The 16,956-nt window shown below is 40.6% G+C and overlaps 1 protein-coding gene across 1 annotated transcript; it reads right to left on the minus strand.

Moving 5' to 3' along the window:
• Positions 1-1,237: 1,237 nt before the first annotated feature.
• On the minus strand, positions 1,238-9,257 carry LOC139711238 (gamma-butyrobetaine dioxygenase-like). The gene is made up of 6 exons (XM_071623154.1): positions 8,970-9,257; positions 4,905-5,284; positions 4,594-4,699; positions 3,853-4,055; positions 2,704-2,870; positions 1,238-1,413 (listed from the first exon to the last, which is right to left on the minus strand). The coding sequence occupies exons 1-6, from the start codon at positions 9,255-9,257 to the stop codon at positions 1,238-1,240; spliced, it is 1,320 nt and encodes a 439-aa protein (XP_071479255.1).
• Positions 9,258-16,956: the final 7,699 nt, after the last annotated feature.

The following is a 16,956-nucleotide window of genomic DNA, read 5'->3' on the forward strand; positions in this document are numbered from 1 at the left end:
TTTTTCACAAAATAACCTGTGACCTTTGACCTTTGACCCCGTGACCCTAAAATCCAAACAAAGTATTATTCCCCCCCCCCCCCCCCAGGATATACCCTCATACCAAGTTTGATGTAAAACCACCACACGGTTCTTGAGATATCGACAAAAACAAAACGGGACAGACGGACGGACGTACGTACGGACGGACGATCCGAAAACATAATGCCTCCGGCCACTTCGTTGGCGGAGGCATAAAAAAATTGAAGATATTATGAATCATCATCACATGATTGATATGTGATGCATCACCACAAAAAGCCACATAATGGCGTTTTCTTTTAAGATATGAATTCACCAGGTGCTCAGCTTTAAATCAATGTATTTTTGGCCCACTTCATTGCAAGAAAGTAACACGTAACACATAGTTTATAAGAGAATTGCGATTATTTTCTCTGTTTTTAGCAGCTACAGTTTCATAAATTTCGAGTTGATGAAAATGGATGCAGGCCTATTAGATGATCTTGTGTTTTGGCAGCAAAGATCCCACATTGTTTCTTCCACGGAGCTTCCTTGGTGGATGTCGCCAGTTTCTATGTACTATAGGACATTATTCCTCGACTGTACACAGAAAATAAACCAGTCCTGTAATGTATTCAGATTTTATGCTCGCTTTGTTCACAAAAGTTGCCAAAGCAACCACAAAGCTTGTCCGAGGCATGCTCGACCGAGCAACAACTAACTTCGGCTGTTGGCTGGAAAAGAAACTTCCATGAGTTATAGTAAATCAAAGAAACAGTCTATTGTTGCACGCCATATTGACCTCACCAGCAGCCCCCCTCCCTTCCCTAGTGTTGTTAGGTACCCATTCGGGGATCGAACTCGGGTTCTCCGATTGGAGTCGGGAGTCTTGTCCACAATGCAAAGTTTTGGAAGTCAAAAACAGATCCGATCACAGGGGCGGATCCAGGAACTCCGTAAAGAGGGGGCGCGTTTACAAAATTGAAGGGGGGGGGGGGGCGCACGCACTCCTCCCCCATTTTTTTTCTTTTTATTTCTTTTGTTTCAACAAAAAATAAAGGGGGGCGTGCGCCGCCGGTTGCGGTCCTCCCTGGATCCGCCCCTGGATCACAATTGAATTTTGAGTCTATGGACTTAAACTAAAAAGACAAAAAAATTGCATATTCGTCCAGAGTCGATGCTTAACGTATTTTGTTGTCTGCACTGACTGTCATGACAAAGGGGATGTTTTTTTGGACTAGAATTCGCCCTTCATGCCTAGCTTGTCAACTCGACTACGCAGAACTCGCAGCTTGCTGTAAACTAGATCCCAGTCCATATAGCCCGTCTGTAGGTGGCGCTCTGATCCTTCCTCCATGGTGAAGCCCTTACGTCCGTGCAGCACTCGGAAGTTATTCATGACGAGGATATCACCTGCCCAAAGAGAGATGGTATGTGTGTTTTCATTTGTGTATGTGAGAAGCAGAGAGGCATACTAGCGCTATAATAATAACGCTGTCATAGGTTATGTATACTGGACGAGACGTCACGACTGATCAGTCGCCGACTCGGAAGAAAAAAAAATGGCTCGCGCTCTCACCACGACGGCGACTCCAGCGCAACGTCCAAGACTTCTCCACACAACGTGATAACTCATTCTCCGGAGGTCGCCGCGACGCGTCTTGGAGACGTCGCGACGTCTCCAAGGCGTATTCTCAGTTGTGGAGGCGTCTTCGCGACGTCTCCACATCGTAGCCGGTAGGCGGCCATGGGTTTCCGCAAAAGGTTCGTGCGGAGACGTTTGGGAGACGTCGCGGACAAAGTTAGTCTCCACAACTCGGCCGCGCCTAAGGAGACGTCGTGGAGACGTCTCCGCAACCAGAGAGACTGGAATCGCCACCAGGTCGCCACCCAGTCTCCAAGCAAGTAAGGTATCCATTTTATCAATATCATTCTGTTTACCTTTTTTGCTTACTGCCATTTAAGATGATTTCATGATACCAAGGTGCGTCGTGACTTGTTGGCACTCGCGATTCACGCTTCGCATTTCCTTCATTGCATCTGGACATTGCGCTCGGTGGGGGCATTGAGCGGATGGTGACCTGGGGATGCGGACCTATATGGTTGTAAACAATACCTGTCTCCCTGCCTTCTCAGCGCCCCTGGATGCATCGCCGCGGCAGCAGCGTTAACGTTTCGCTCGGGTGATCACGCCGCTCATATATATATATATATATATATATATATATATATATACATACAAAATACATTTTCTAAATCATATTTTGTTACTCGTTACAACAATAAATCTCACGTAAGATTTTTTTTTTTTTTAAAATTAGCTTCCGGGAATCCTCATAAGCAGTAAAATTCAGTGCAGAATTCTCATATTTCACATGTATTCATTCTCTTGTTTGTTTGTATAGTATCCAACAATTTGCACAGTCAGTTCTTGGTATGTTTGTGATTTATCTGTAGAATATGTAATATGGAATCAAACAAACAAACAAACATACATCTAATTCGCTAATCAGATATGTAACCTTAAACCATAGTATCATGACACTTTAATATAATGAAAAGTCGTTTGCAAGTTTGTTTCCTCTTCAATTTAAGTACATCAGCTGGGCACAGATGTCTACCGGCGTCAACAACTTTAGTGTTAACAATCACAGGCAAGCCCAACTACTTGTACAGACATATGTTTTATCTCTTGATGCCTACCTGGCTTCATCTTGTAGAGGAACATATTTTCCGGGTCGTACAGCAGGTCGATGAAGAGCTTCATAGCCTTGTAAAACTTTCCCACTTTCTCCACGGGCATGCGCAGTACGGACGTCCGCGAATGATTACTGTAGGAGATTTGTTCTAGTTCTCCCAGAGAATTAAGGCTGTTGTAAAAATAGATGGATAAACATATCAATACGTAGTGGAATATAGGACTGTAGATTACAATTATAGTCTTTATATTCCCCATATATTTGTATATCTACATGATAGGATATAAGACACCATTTCCCTTTCTCATAATAAATGACAGGACTTGAGTTTTCTTTTTTTTTCAGATCTCAACACTTTGTAGTAATAATTCTCCGTCACGAGCTTTCTCTAGTCCGGAAATTGGTCTTTACATTATTGTTTGTATAGAAGCTGTTAGTCTATGAAGGTGAATAATAACGAACCTTCGAGATTACGAACCCTATTTCGTGTTCGCATTAACAAACCTTCGGAATAACGAACCCTCGAAATAACAAACCGCGATTCATTTTCTGATAAGCGAACCTTCAGAATAACGAACCTTCGGAATAACGAACAGTAAGAAATTTTCCCCCTAATTTGTCACATGGCAATTTTTTGTTCGGCGATAGAGAGCACATACAAATATTCATTTGCTGAGTTTGTTGTGATTACTCTCTTTGGATTTCAAACGATGTTTGTTTTGTGTATGTGTGTGTGGGGGGGGGGGGAGGAGGGGAGGCTGTATACTTGTTATATTGACAAGTAACTATACACAGCACAGTTGCTGTAAAACTGTGCCGCTGTAGAGTCCCAATGACTCTTGGCAATCTCTTTTGTAAAAAAACAAATTAGGATGAATATATTCCTTATCTACACTAGTCTGCTGAAACTGTGGTCAAAAATCGAATTGTGAATAACATAGGGCCTAGTCAAATGACGATATTTCCACAAGCGCACCTATACGATGTAAAATGAAAATGATATTGAGTATAGGAATTTGGTGTAGATTGATGGGAAGAAATTCAATAGAGAGGAAAAATGTTACAAAATAATTGTTTTTTATCTAAGTTACATGTCTTGTTTTTGTTTGTTTTTGTTTTGCTTTTGTTTTTAGTTTTTTGCTTTTGTGTTTACCGGATAATCTTATTTCTGGCCAGTTGAAAGTATTTCCCGTGTTCTCTCAAACCATTCTGGTAGAACTCGACCTCCTGGGTGGAAAGAGCTTCAAATGCTTCCGGGTCCTTAGCCTTCAATCGAGTCGCTACGTTAAATCCGTCCACCAGAGTGCTGTCGCCTCCTACTCCTTTGAATTGCTTTATGCAGTGTAATAGCTCTATCTGTAGATGGTATAACACGTGGAATAAAGACGACATTTATGTGTATTTGTGGTAGGTAAGTGTAGCAAATACGATAGAGTATAGGAGTATGCTTATTTCGTATAGGAACATGAATCAATGCAGGGTCATAGGCCCATATTCAATTCGGCAATACGTGCATGTGATTTACAACACATTTATCACACAATTAAAAAACTTTTCAAAAAGTTTCTCTTTTTTTTTATAGTCACAATCTACTATTTGGAGGAAGAAACAAACAAGTCAATCAATGGGAAAGAGAGTAGCACACACACATACAATCTTTCTCTAAAAACGTTCTCTAATACTTGCTTGTCAATTTACTTCTCAGTATGCAAATATTCCAGCCGCATGCCATGAAATGAACTGAAATAAATAATCTCAAACAGTTCTGTAACGATTTAAATGCCCTTGAGTAAGTAGGCTTACATGGTAAACCTTAAGGATAATTGGTTTAATTGATGCCAAGAGAATCGAAAGCTAGCTGTCCTGTTTATGAGAGGAACGACGTGACAATTACCCCTGGCTGCTGAAGGTAGTAAGTGAGGTCAGTATGGAAGTAGAGATTACCGGCAGTGTAGTCAGGATTAGACGGATCGGTTGGCGCGTAGACTGACGATTCAAGTCTAACAGAATGAACAACAAAGAGATATGTACCTATGGATGAAAGCAAAACGAAAATAAAACAAGCAAACAAATAAAGCAACAGTAGTAGTTGTGGTGGTGGTGGTTTTATAGCAATGAATAACAATATAATGCTGTATGCCGCGAACGTTTCTAGTTGTATACACAGTTACATTCCATTATCATGCGTTTTGGTGTTTGCCATACCCGAAATTGCAATCTTTGAGGTAGCCCACGCGTCTTCCTATCTCCCGTAGCGTCCCCGTCCTCTGTGGCGCGTTCTCAATCAGGGCCAGCCCGAGAACTTTGACTTGCATCAACCAATCACACATCACCTTGTCCGACGTCATGATTGCGTCATAGTTAAACTTTTGCAGACGGGTTGGTATGGTGTCCGAGTTCCAGATCTCTTGCGGCATATCGATGAAGGGATCTACTTTAGTGTCGAGGAACTGATGGCACCAGAGCCAGGCGGCCGGGTAGATGCTCGCGTGGCCGTCGCTCCACCTTATACTGACCCGTGAACCGTTCCCATCGACGCTGGCGTCTTCGATCGCGACGTTGATGTCGAGATCCTGCAAATTTGTCTGTAAAACCATAAATGTACACATCAATGTGATGAGTGTGCATGGTACATCGAGAAGGTGTAAATGTCATTCTTGAGAGCGCATCAGGCGATTTTCTTTTCCCCTGCCAGACATTTCTTTGTTGAAATCAATTAGGCCAACTTGAGAAGAAAAACAATTATGCATTAAACATGGAGAATTGATATAAATGTGCTGGCAGGCATAGTTATGACGCAATTGACTTGACTGCAAATTTATGTCAGAGTAAGTAGGTCCTACTTCAAACAATCAATCACAAATTATTTTGTTGACTTTCCACCTTTTTTTTTTATAGTGATGATAAAACCGTGATTGCATAAGATTCTCCTTTCTTTCTTTCAACGTTTTGATCGATCTGCTAAAATCGGGTGGAGACAAATGCTATACTTTGAGGGTGCCAGGTTTTTAAACTATTGATTTCTGAAAGGGTATATATTCTAGGCCCAAACGTTTCGATGTGGACTTAATGAATGCATGATTATTGTTGTTATTGTTATATTGCACACACCAGAAAAATTTGAGGAAAAATCGGAGGATATACGGTAAACGTTATCATTGCTGGATACTGAGGCTACAACTACTCGTGATGTGACAGAAGTGGAACGATAGAAACAGCACACAAAAGTTGTAATATTAAACATTTTATTACTTTTATCAGTTAAGTGGTACACTCTTAAAAAATCCGGGTCAGAACTGACCCGGAACCGGGTCCGTTGGGGTCACAACCCGTTCCGGGTCAAAAATGACTTGGAATTTGGTCATGAAGAACCGGAATGGGGTCACCCTGACCCAATTCATGCCTCTGAATGGGGTCATATCAGACCCACTTCCTTGTCATTTCTGACCCGGAACAGGGTGTGACCCCAACGGACCCCTTTCCGGGTCAGTTTTGACCCGGATGTTTTAAGAGTGTATAGCACAAACGACGTAAACGTATAAATAAGCTGACTTTTTTTTTCAGCAATCGAAGATCGTACTCAAACATTATGATATCCTGTATTTCTGTTTCTTTCTCTCTCTCGGAAGTTACGAGTTGTGCCGAATAAAAGTGAATAATTATCTAATCCTTCTATTTTTATCACAATACAACGAGACTGTTCATTACTATTTGACACACTTTGCGTGTGTGTGTGTGTGTGTAGCTTTTTTTTTTTTTTTTTTTTTTTTGTCTGAACGACATTCCTATAAAAACCGTCTACGGAAGATGTTGCCAAACAAGTAATCCAGCCTGAATGCAAAGCCGCTTAGGCCTTAGCAGCTTTAATCCAGGCCATGGTTCTATAGAGTTACAATCATTCTATTTCATTTAATTTAAGTTTTATTTCATCGCTGTAGCCACTACAAACGTGTTCAGTCAGTGGCTGTTATCCTGCAAGTCCGTGCATATACAATAAAAATGCAGCACAATCACTTCAAAGTACAAGGTTATAAATATATATATATATATATATATATATATATATATATGTATATATGTATATATGTATGTATATATATATATATATATATATATATATATATATATATATATACAATGGAGAAAAGAATATGTGCATCATGGAGAGAATACAAGCACAGACAAAAGACTACGAGGGAGGTGGACCACCTCCCTGATTTTAGTGTGCCACAGGTTTTTCACTCGTGTAGAATTCAGAAACGTTTGTCATTGCGATTCACAATACACACATTTCAATATAGTCTGGCTTCCAGACAATCTGCTAGTCCCGTTTTCCAACGACAAAAGGAGTAACAGGTTTAGCTGGACGGTCTTGCAGATGAGCCTTTGCCTTAGGCTTTGATAAATGCAGAGATTTCGTCGCATTTCGTAAAAGGAGTGCAGTTGGCAAAGGGTCTGGCAACCAGACTAAGTTCAAGGCAGACATTCACAATGATCAAATACGTTGGCGAGGTGGCAGATAGACCCCGGCAGCTCCAGAAAGTGGCAGAAAGTCCCACGCCGCGGGACTTTCTCCTCCAAAACCATAATGTGAACGCTCACTGGGACTTGTCCCCTCGTCCCCGCGAAGCAAGTGGGGTACTGGGACAAGATTTGGAGGGGAGAGTGACCTTGGGGCGCAATCGATAGCGTCCAGCTGTGGTCATCAAAGTGCGCATGCGCTATGCCTGAATTCAAGTGGCAGAGCTCGCTCCAAGCCCCCAAATGCCCCCACAGCTCGGGGACAGATGAGATCGAACGGTCAGTCCTAAAAAAGATAAGGGTATCTCATCTGTCCCCGAGCTGTGGGGGCATTTTGGGGCTTGGAGCGAGCTCTGCCACTTGAATCCAGGCATAGCGCATGCGCACATTTGATGACCACAGCTGGACGCTATCAATTGCGCCCCAAGGTCACTCTCCCCTCCAAATCTTGTCCCCGTACCCGACTTGCTTCGCGGGGACGAGGGGACAAGTCCCAGCGAGCGTTCACATTATGGTTTTTGAGGAGAAAGTCCCACAGCTCGGGACTTTCCCCGCGTCGCGGGGACCAATGTGAACGCGGGGCATCTCTTGTGGCTGTCCCCGCGTCGCGGGGACCACTAATGATACCAAAAGTGATACCAGGGAGGTGGGGCTACCTCCCTATAGGTGTACAAGTATTTTATCTATTTTCGAGATACTCTATTTGACAGTTCACCCCAAACAATGTATCTGCATATACCGCACCACCGGGCAATCATTGATTTACAGTTGCGATTGTAAGGAGATGACCAATATGATAGGCCTGGAGCTATACAATAGCTCCACGGTGTAATGAGCGAGACGTATCAAAAGGAACAATGTATACCGTTGTGCTATAAATACGGCGCAGGGCACTGGGCAGTTCCACTGAACATTACATATAACTATTGAGATGAACTGGAGATTATTAAGGATGACACTCCTCAAGATTCTATACCAATTTGCGAAGAAACTGCACTACCTCGTCGGCTGAAAAATATACAAAGTGGCAAAATCTTCTACAAGAAAAAGTCGAAAATTAGGCCTTACTATGTCAGACTTACATTAATCAGTTTGAATTCATATTTCACATGTTTGCAGATTTGGGACAACATAACACTCGCACACATTAATATCAAGCGTACTGTGAAATGCGAAACGTAAAGAGATAATGATATATAAAAGACCAACATTGCAGTCTTTATGTACTTTGAAATTTCGCCTGCAGTTCTGCCAGATTGTGATGGAAATTGACTCCTACTAAAACGTGAACATAGGCCCCTTATCTTTTTTTTAAAAAACATTGATTCTAATCTGTGGCTTTGTTTTGATTGACGACTGTTATAAATCAGACGTTAAGTAGTCACACTTGGAGGGTCGAGTCTTCAGCATGTTATATGCATGTTCGGGTTTTTTTTTTGTGTGTGTGTGAATACTTTCAACAACCTCCATCGATGCAGATGGTGCAAGCTGTTATTTATTGTGACAATATTCTCTATCTATACCTATAGATCATTATACCATTTCAGAGAGTGAGCCAATTCCAAATAGTTGTCATTGAAACTATTAAATAATGTCTTCTTCGCTCTCATAACTTCAATACGTTATTTCAGCGTTTTCTCTGTCGATATCGAATGCTGAATATGTCCATTGTAAAATGTGCCTATAATAGCCTATAAAAATACAGCAAATAACAACGTTATGATGTAAATGAACATAAATACCTCTCACCCTTTTCGTTTCTGATTTCTCGTCAAAGCACTCTTCGCAGTAGCAAAAATCTCTCAGCCATATGTAGGGATACGATGTCGACGAGCCGCAGAGAGTTGTCCTCGCCCTCTTTTCCGACGGCGACTGCACCGTCATCGTCCGTTCGATGACGTCGTCGTCCCATTCTACCAGGAGCAATCCCGTCTTCGGTGACGTCTTCACGTACTTCACACGTCTACCCGACTTCCATTCCGACGTCGGAAAGAAGTTTGCGTCAGAGCGGTAAGCGGTAGTCTCCATATGCTCCATGCTGATTTTTCTTCGGTGCTGCAGGGATCGGCTACCACCGCAAACTGAAAGAGGTGGCGGATGGTAAAAACTCTTCACTCCCTTCCAATATGCCTTATCGCAACAATGTCAGTGCTACGAGTTGTATTTGTTTATTCCGACTCTTCGTGATAACGCAATTGCCAATTGCCTTTTGTTGCTGTCATCGTACTATGGTACGTACAACCCTTCTCTCTCGCGTGCTGCTGCGCTTTCACAAATTATGCAAGGCACTACACCACCCTTGGCATACACAATAGATCCGCGGTATTAAATACAGTGTATAGTCATATACCTCAGGAAAACAAGAAGTGGTTGTTGTTGTTTTTGTGTGTGTGTGTGTGTGATATGACTGGGCCCCGTCTTATAAAGACTTGTGATTGATTCAAATCAATCGCAACTTTACGATTGAATGCAAACCCATCTTATAAAAGATTTATGATTGAAATCAATCACAGGTTGCGTATGATTGATTGCACCTTTCAAGAGATTTGTGATTGATTGATTTCTATCACAAGTTTTAAGAGACAGGGCCCTGGTCTCTCTCTCCGTTTGGCAGAGCGGCAACCACGAGTTCTATGGTCGACACAGTTCCGGGATAACCTAAAAACGATACTGTATTAATCATCTTTTTCACATGCTTCAGATTTTTCCATGCCATTACCACTATCCAACTTTGTCATGACGATACATTTTTTGAAATTACAGCGGGATTATTGCTGGATGCATGATACGACGATGGCACATTATTCTCAGTACAGGTGTATTGAAAATTAGAAAGAAATTGGAACATTTCAGCCAAATCCGCCCATACTTTTTTTTTAAAGTTATTCTGCAAGCAGACAAACAATTGAACCAACGCCAGCAAAAAACATCCTCTTAGAAGACATAATTAAACTGATATCCCCCTTACCACTTGTCATGCTGATTCAGTGATCGTTTTTCGATGTTTCTACGTACGCTGCAATCGACGACATCACAAGTGGCTAAAACAATAACACACAAATTAAAACAACATAATTTAGATTATCAATATAATTGTCACTAACCTCAAGTCCGTTGTTTGTTATTCCCGACCACAGTCACACGCAAAGAGTCGTGATCTGATTTCCTTTTTCACGTAAGAGTGATAATTATGAAACGAACGAATCGGCACCGTGACGTCACAATACAAGTCTGACCTCCTACTGCTAAGCATTGCTCCATGTGGAGTCCAGCCATCGCAGGCCAAGCCTGGATTCGCTTGATTAATTCGAGAGTGACCATTCACTGTTTAATTAATGCAACAACTCCAGTCACATAGTAGACGAGAGTTCTGTGCGAATGCAATAAAACATTATCTGATCATACTCTCCCATTAGTCACACCAATTTGGTATAGGCCTACTCACCCTTCTTCCCAAGCTATAATCTTTATTGCTCTGTTGGCTACCATTTTTAATGATAAAGTTACAATGGAAATGCAACAAAATAAGATATATTACTGATCGACTCCATCACCTTCACATATTACATGTAGGTTATATATTGCCATGGGTCACATATCATTTTTGACGCTTAGTGCAAAAATGAGAAAAAGATAATGGGATTCCATCAGGGATTTTTGACGCTTGCAAGTTATACAATTGAAATGATGCCTGTTGTTCATGGCAAATGTGGGTCCTTCGAATAGATAACTCGACTTGAAATCAATGGACTGAAGTCCCATTTTTACTACTATTTCTTCTTCTTTTTTTTTCTGAAGGAAGGTTTTACCCATTTGTTCATTGATAGTAAGAAATAGGACAAAATTATTGCAGTTTGTTTGCTTCTGGAGCAAACTAACTGTAATCAATGCCAGAATACGTGCAATGAGAACATCTCAGACAAAAGGTTTCGTTTGAACTATAGGCACTATATTACTATACGGCGCTGCATTGTAATACAACTGTATTATGCAATGGAAGAACAATACTCCCTTTGACAACGGACGAACTTAATGATTGTTGAATGTTTTATAGATTCGATTTCATCAATCGAAATTATCAATACTAACCAGGTTGTCTATTGAGTTGTTATTGAAGGCAGGGAGGTGGGGAGCTGTTCTACGCCTCCCTGTTGAAGGTGAGCCAGCTCAGTGTGCAGTGGGTACTATTGATCAACTTCAAAACAAACACACAACTATCTGTGACTCTGGGTATTACGGTGCATTGCTGCATACTTATTGCGTAACTGTCTATAGTCCAAACGCAAAATTGCGTAAAACCTTGAGTACAATGAAGGCCTATAATCTATCCTCACCCATATCGCAGTTGTTATGTGATGTGCAAGGTGATCTGAAACATGAGCAAGGTTTACTGCCCCCATTACGAAAGGTTGCTTGACCGTGAAGATAATGACTGTTGTAATCACGTTTAACTCATTAACCGTTAACAGCTAGTGAGTTGTTATCGGCCATAGGTATCTTTCATCCCCAGCTCCTGCACCGGCGTAGGCCTACTATCTGAGAGGTGGTCCCGCCTCCTTGGTCGTACTATTTGTCAGATTATGGAAAAAAGAAAACACGTGCAGTTTTCTTCCTCTTGAGGATAATGCTATTATGTAGGCCTACCTCATGTTTACTTATCAACATTAATTAAGAATGATATACTCATAACAAACCTGTAATTATAATGCTACGGAAACTTTGATCGCAAAGATAGGACTGGTTTGGCAGAAAGCCCAATTCATCAAAGGGGAAATTTCAGTCCAAATATAAGTTAGTCTGATAAGAAAGAATAAAATATTTCGAGTTCAACGGCATATTTTGAACGAAATCGGATAAAAAATAAGGAAGTTATGACATTTTGAAGTTTCGATATTTTGGGGGGAAACAGTTCTTGAAGAGTCAATATGAATATGCAAATTGCAAAGTGAGCGTGTCATTCCCTCACAACTTACCGTATAGTTTATACATAAAATTATGAAATTTCCCGTTTTTCATTCAAACGCAAATTTGCCCGGGGCTCAAATCCTCGTATATATCTAACTGATCGTAACTTTTTTTTGTACATGATCAGTGGAAAATTGTAAGGGTATGACATGGTTAGCTCACTCATTTGCATATTCATATTCACTGTACAAGAACTGTTTTGCAGAAATTAGCAAAACTTAAAGATATCATAACTTCCTTATTTTTCATCCGATTTCAGTCAAATTTTACCGTTGAACTCGTAAGATTTTACTCTTTTTTTATCAGACCAACCTATTATTTAACTTATATTAAACAAAACTACACATGCTATAGGTCAGGGGAGGGATAGGAATATAACAATGTCACATGCGTGGTTAGACCGAGGATCCGGTGCATGTTATTGGGTCTGGGTCGCCGCGCGATAACCGTGCATTGGGTTAGTCGCACCAAATCATTGAAGGAAAAAAAAATTGATTTATCTACCCAGTGTGAAGTATTCGTTGCAGTCCATTATCCATCCATCTATCGTTCTCTATCTATAGGCCTATCTGTCTATCTTACAAGCTAACTAACATACTAACTAATAACTATGAACTATGTTAATATGAATATCGATATAGGCCTCTCTATTGCGTCTATCTTTATTCTCTATCTCTCCTTCCCTCCCTCCCTCTCTCTATCGATCCATACTCCTATCTAAATTATATCTATCTATACGCTGTATCTGTTTGTCTATTCATCTCTACTTTTTCTCCTCCTGTCTCTAATCCTCTTTGTTCGCGTACTTTGTTACTTTTACATTATATCAGATAATATAATTATGATAGACCTATACATAAATTTATTTAGCTACATTAATCATTTTCTGTTATAGATGAGTGGCTGTGAGATTTTTTTTAAAGTTATGTGCTCAAAGCACTTGTGTATACATAAGAATTGCCTGTACATTCATATGCAAACACATACATACACTCATACATACACACACGTACGTATTGTAGAGAGAAATAGGTAGATAGGAATCAGATATCACCTGCCCACTCCTGTACCGAAGTGCAGGGATACGCCGTTCCCGTCGACAGGAAGGCCTAGGACCCTCAAGTCGACCCACGGATAAGTCTCGGGCTTTTCCGGGGGCGGGCGCCTTTCCTATCGGCCTAGGTTTAGATAGGAGCCTAGCAGGCAGGGATATCATCGAAAGGGGGACAGTGGAAAGAGATTAGCAGATAGGGTGAAGATAGTGATAGGGAGATATGATAGATTAAGACAGAATCGTCAGCTAGGGCGGTAGAGGGCGCTGTACTCCTCACTCTGACCGTGGGTCAGCCCTTTAAGCGGGGTTCCCACTATCACGATTGGCGCCACGATTGAAATCGTGGTCTTAATCGTGCAGCAAGCGTGATGGTCTTATCAGATTGTATAAGATCTTAAGGTCAATCGTGGCAATCGCGTTGATCGTAGGAAAATTTTGGACGGTTCAAAAATTTTCTACGATTAACACGATTAGTTTTTGATCGTGATCATCGCATCAGATCGTCTAGGATCGTATCCAAATGCAGCAAATCTTTTCTAATCGTGCTTCTTAATCGTGTTGATCGGGATCGACTTTTTCACTTCACTTCCGCTTATTATTATTATTTTTTTTTGGCCCATTTGCCCTTATTTTACTCATAAATTAATTTATTTTGTATTCTGATAGGTGGTAGCCTGCATCTTTAGATTATTATTTCCAAACTAGCAGAACCCGTGGAAATCCACGGGTCTGAGGGGTTTTATTTTTTTTCTCATAGTACGATTTTGCACATTTTTATTGAAGAAATAAAAAGAAAAGTTTTTTCATTCTTTCGTTAATTGTGCTGTCTTCTAAATGACTGCCCTTCCCAGAAATTTAATATTCCATTTTTTTAGTATGTGCCCGACTATCCGGTCCATTGGTAGGGATCATTCCCGCCACTACTTACTTCTATTATAGAACTTGAGTTTCGAGGGGTTATTTGCACCCGTTGATGTCCAACAGTTGTCTTGTTTTTCCTCACCCCTCCCCCCCCCCCCCCCCCCCACGCACACACACATTTCCACCTCCGCAGGGCAAAAAACAAAAACATTCAGGGAAAATTACCAAAAACGCAAATGAGATTCCCCGAAAGTTCTGCCGACAGATTGTTCCCGTCGAAACGGGGAGATATTAACACTATGACTTTGATATCAAGTACCCCCTGCTTTTGCATCCATGCAGGCACTCGCGGGCTGGTCTCAAGGCCTCGTTTTTGTTTTGTTTTTTTTTTCTTTTCCCCATGTCATGAGAGAAAAATAAAATATTTTCGTCTTTATTTACTCCCTCTTTGTTTTTAGTCACCAAAACTTGGCTTGATATATCATAGAACCATCTGTTCATCTGCTTCAGACTGTACATTATCATAATTAATATTAGGCCTACAATTTGCTCTTATTATTGTTATTGTTATTATCATTATCATATTATCATCATTGTTATTTGGGGAGGGGGAGATCATAGTCATCAGGTTTAATAGGCACCCGTGGGAGTAGAGTCTCACGAAATCGTATTTTTTTCTTTAATATTTTCTTCATGTATTGTAGAGAAAGGTCATTTTGTCTTGCTGTTTGCTTTTTTTCTGGGGAAGAGGGGTAATCATCTGATCATTGTATTTGGGTTCGTTATTTCATTCTTTTTTGTGAGGGGGGAGGGTGAGCATGTCTATTTAATAATCTATTAATTCCTTTACGTTTAATATTAGACGAGGGAATATCTGAGGTTATGGCTGGCCTGGGTGCTGCTTTCTCTCTGATAACATAATCGTCATTAGCAATACTGCAAAGGTTACGTTGTCATCATCGTCAACCTGTCAAGCCTTGCCATCATCAATGGTTGTGGATAAAATTAATAGGCCTAATCACTCTGCATAATTTCAGGATAACAATGAAATCCATCGTCAGCCGGACTATAATATTCCCATTCGGGTCCAATTGCGTCTTAAATGGGGGTCGCTTCTGATCCCGATCGTAAAAGATATCGTATCTTATCTCAGCAGCCCGTATTGGTTCGCGGTATTCGTATTGGAACGTACCAGATCGGGGATCCTGATCGTAATGGTCATGTTAGATCGGTACCAATCGTGAACTCAATCAGGACAATCCTGTCGGATCGTATTTGAACGGCAGACCAGATCGTGACAGATCGCTTGAAATAGTAGTCCAATCGTGACCATATCGCATCCAAGCGTACCAACACGTATTGACTCGCATAACCTCGTATCCAAACGTGAAATTTCAGACGAGTTCAACAAATTTTTCACGATCAGTTACGAATGTCCAATCGTGGCGTTCGCAATGGATCGCACGATAGTGGGAACCCCGCTTACCAAGTGATATTACTAGTACAGGTAACTATTGTATATCGATGGATACTTATACACACCTATATACCGCCGTTTAAATCTGGACAAATCTCGAAGGCGGAAAGAAGAAGAAGAAGAAGAAGAAGAAGAAGAAGAAGAAGAAGAAGATGTATACTAGGTGTAATAATGTTAAGAGGGGCCTGGGAGCGTTCTGAGAGGGGGTTGTCTCCCCTGTGCCACATGAGGGAGCTTTTGCATTTTTAGATTATTATTGAAATTTCTAAAAATCTTGCGCATACTTTGGTGGAAAATGTAGAAAACGTTCACTCAAAAAAAAGTAATTCAACTCTAACAAACTGAAAGGTGAAAAAAAAGTCCAGAAAAGAAAGAAAACCCAAGTAAGCCTAAATTTTCTGTTGAGTGCTTTTCTCATTTACCTATATCTCATTTCTCATGCTGAGAAACATTCAACCAAGTTCCTTATAGGAGTAACCCTAGATAGCAATCTAAATAACTTGGAATACTCATGTTCAGAATATTAGAACAGCAATATCCAAAGCAACTGGTGTTTTAAGAAGAATAAAATATTTAATTAATGATCAAACTTTAATTATGTTATACAACACTTTATTTTTACCATATGTAATGTACTGTAATATTGTATGGGGCAACAGTATAGCAAAACAAAATTGAACACAATTTTTCTTCTCCAGAAAAGGCTCTTCGTATATGCACACATTCAAATTTTTTAGCTCACACTGATCCCATATTTTATCGCCTAAAAACTTTGAAGACCCATTATATACATTTATACCTAACTGCCATATTTATGTATAAACACATTCGAAATCTATTACCATTCAGGGGCGGATCCAGGGAGGACCGCAACCAGCGCACGCCCCCCCCCCCTTTATTTTTTGTTGAAACAAAAGAAATGAAAAGAAAAAAATGGGGGAGGGGTGCGTACGCCCCCCTTTAATTTTGTAAACGCGCCCCCTCTTTACGGAATTCCTGGATCCGCCCCTGCCATTTTTTCATAATACCCTAGTAACCAATGACCATATTCACTCATACCCTACCCGTCGTTCCCATGATTTTCACTTAAGTAATCCGAAGCTTTTACTTGCTCAAAAGTCGATTAGACATCAAGGTCCGGATACATGGAACACTCTTCCTGAGGAGTTGAAACAGTGTGCCTCCTTGTTTTCATTTAAAGCAAACTTAAAGAAGTACATTTTATTACAGTATATTTCAAATATGAACTAAAAACAAATAAATTATATAACTAATGTTGGTCTCCTGATAGCAACAGCGCATTATCGTCCCCTCTTTCAGTAAACCAATTTCACTATTCTAAATTTCAGCCTATCTGCTATTGTGCACCCTCAAGCACC

The sequence above is a fragment of the Diadema antillarum genome, unplaced genomic scaffold (assembly GCF_040938485.1).
Source record: "Diadema antillarum isolate AM-2024a unplaced genomic scaffold, OU_Dant_1.0 seq00001629_RagTag, whole genome shotgun sequence".
Classification (NCBI taxonomy): domain Eukaryota; kingdom Metazoa; phylum Echinodermata; class Echinoidea; order Diadematoida; family Diadematidae; genus Diadema; species Diadema antillarum.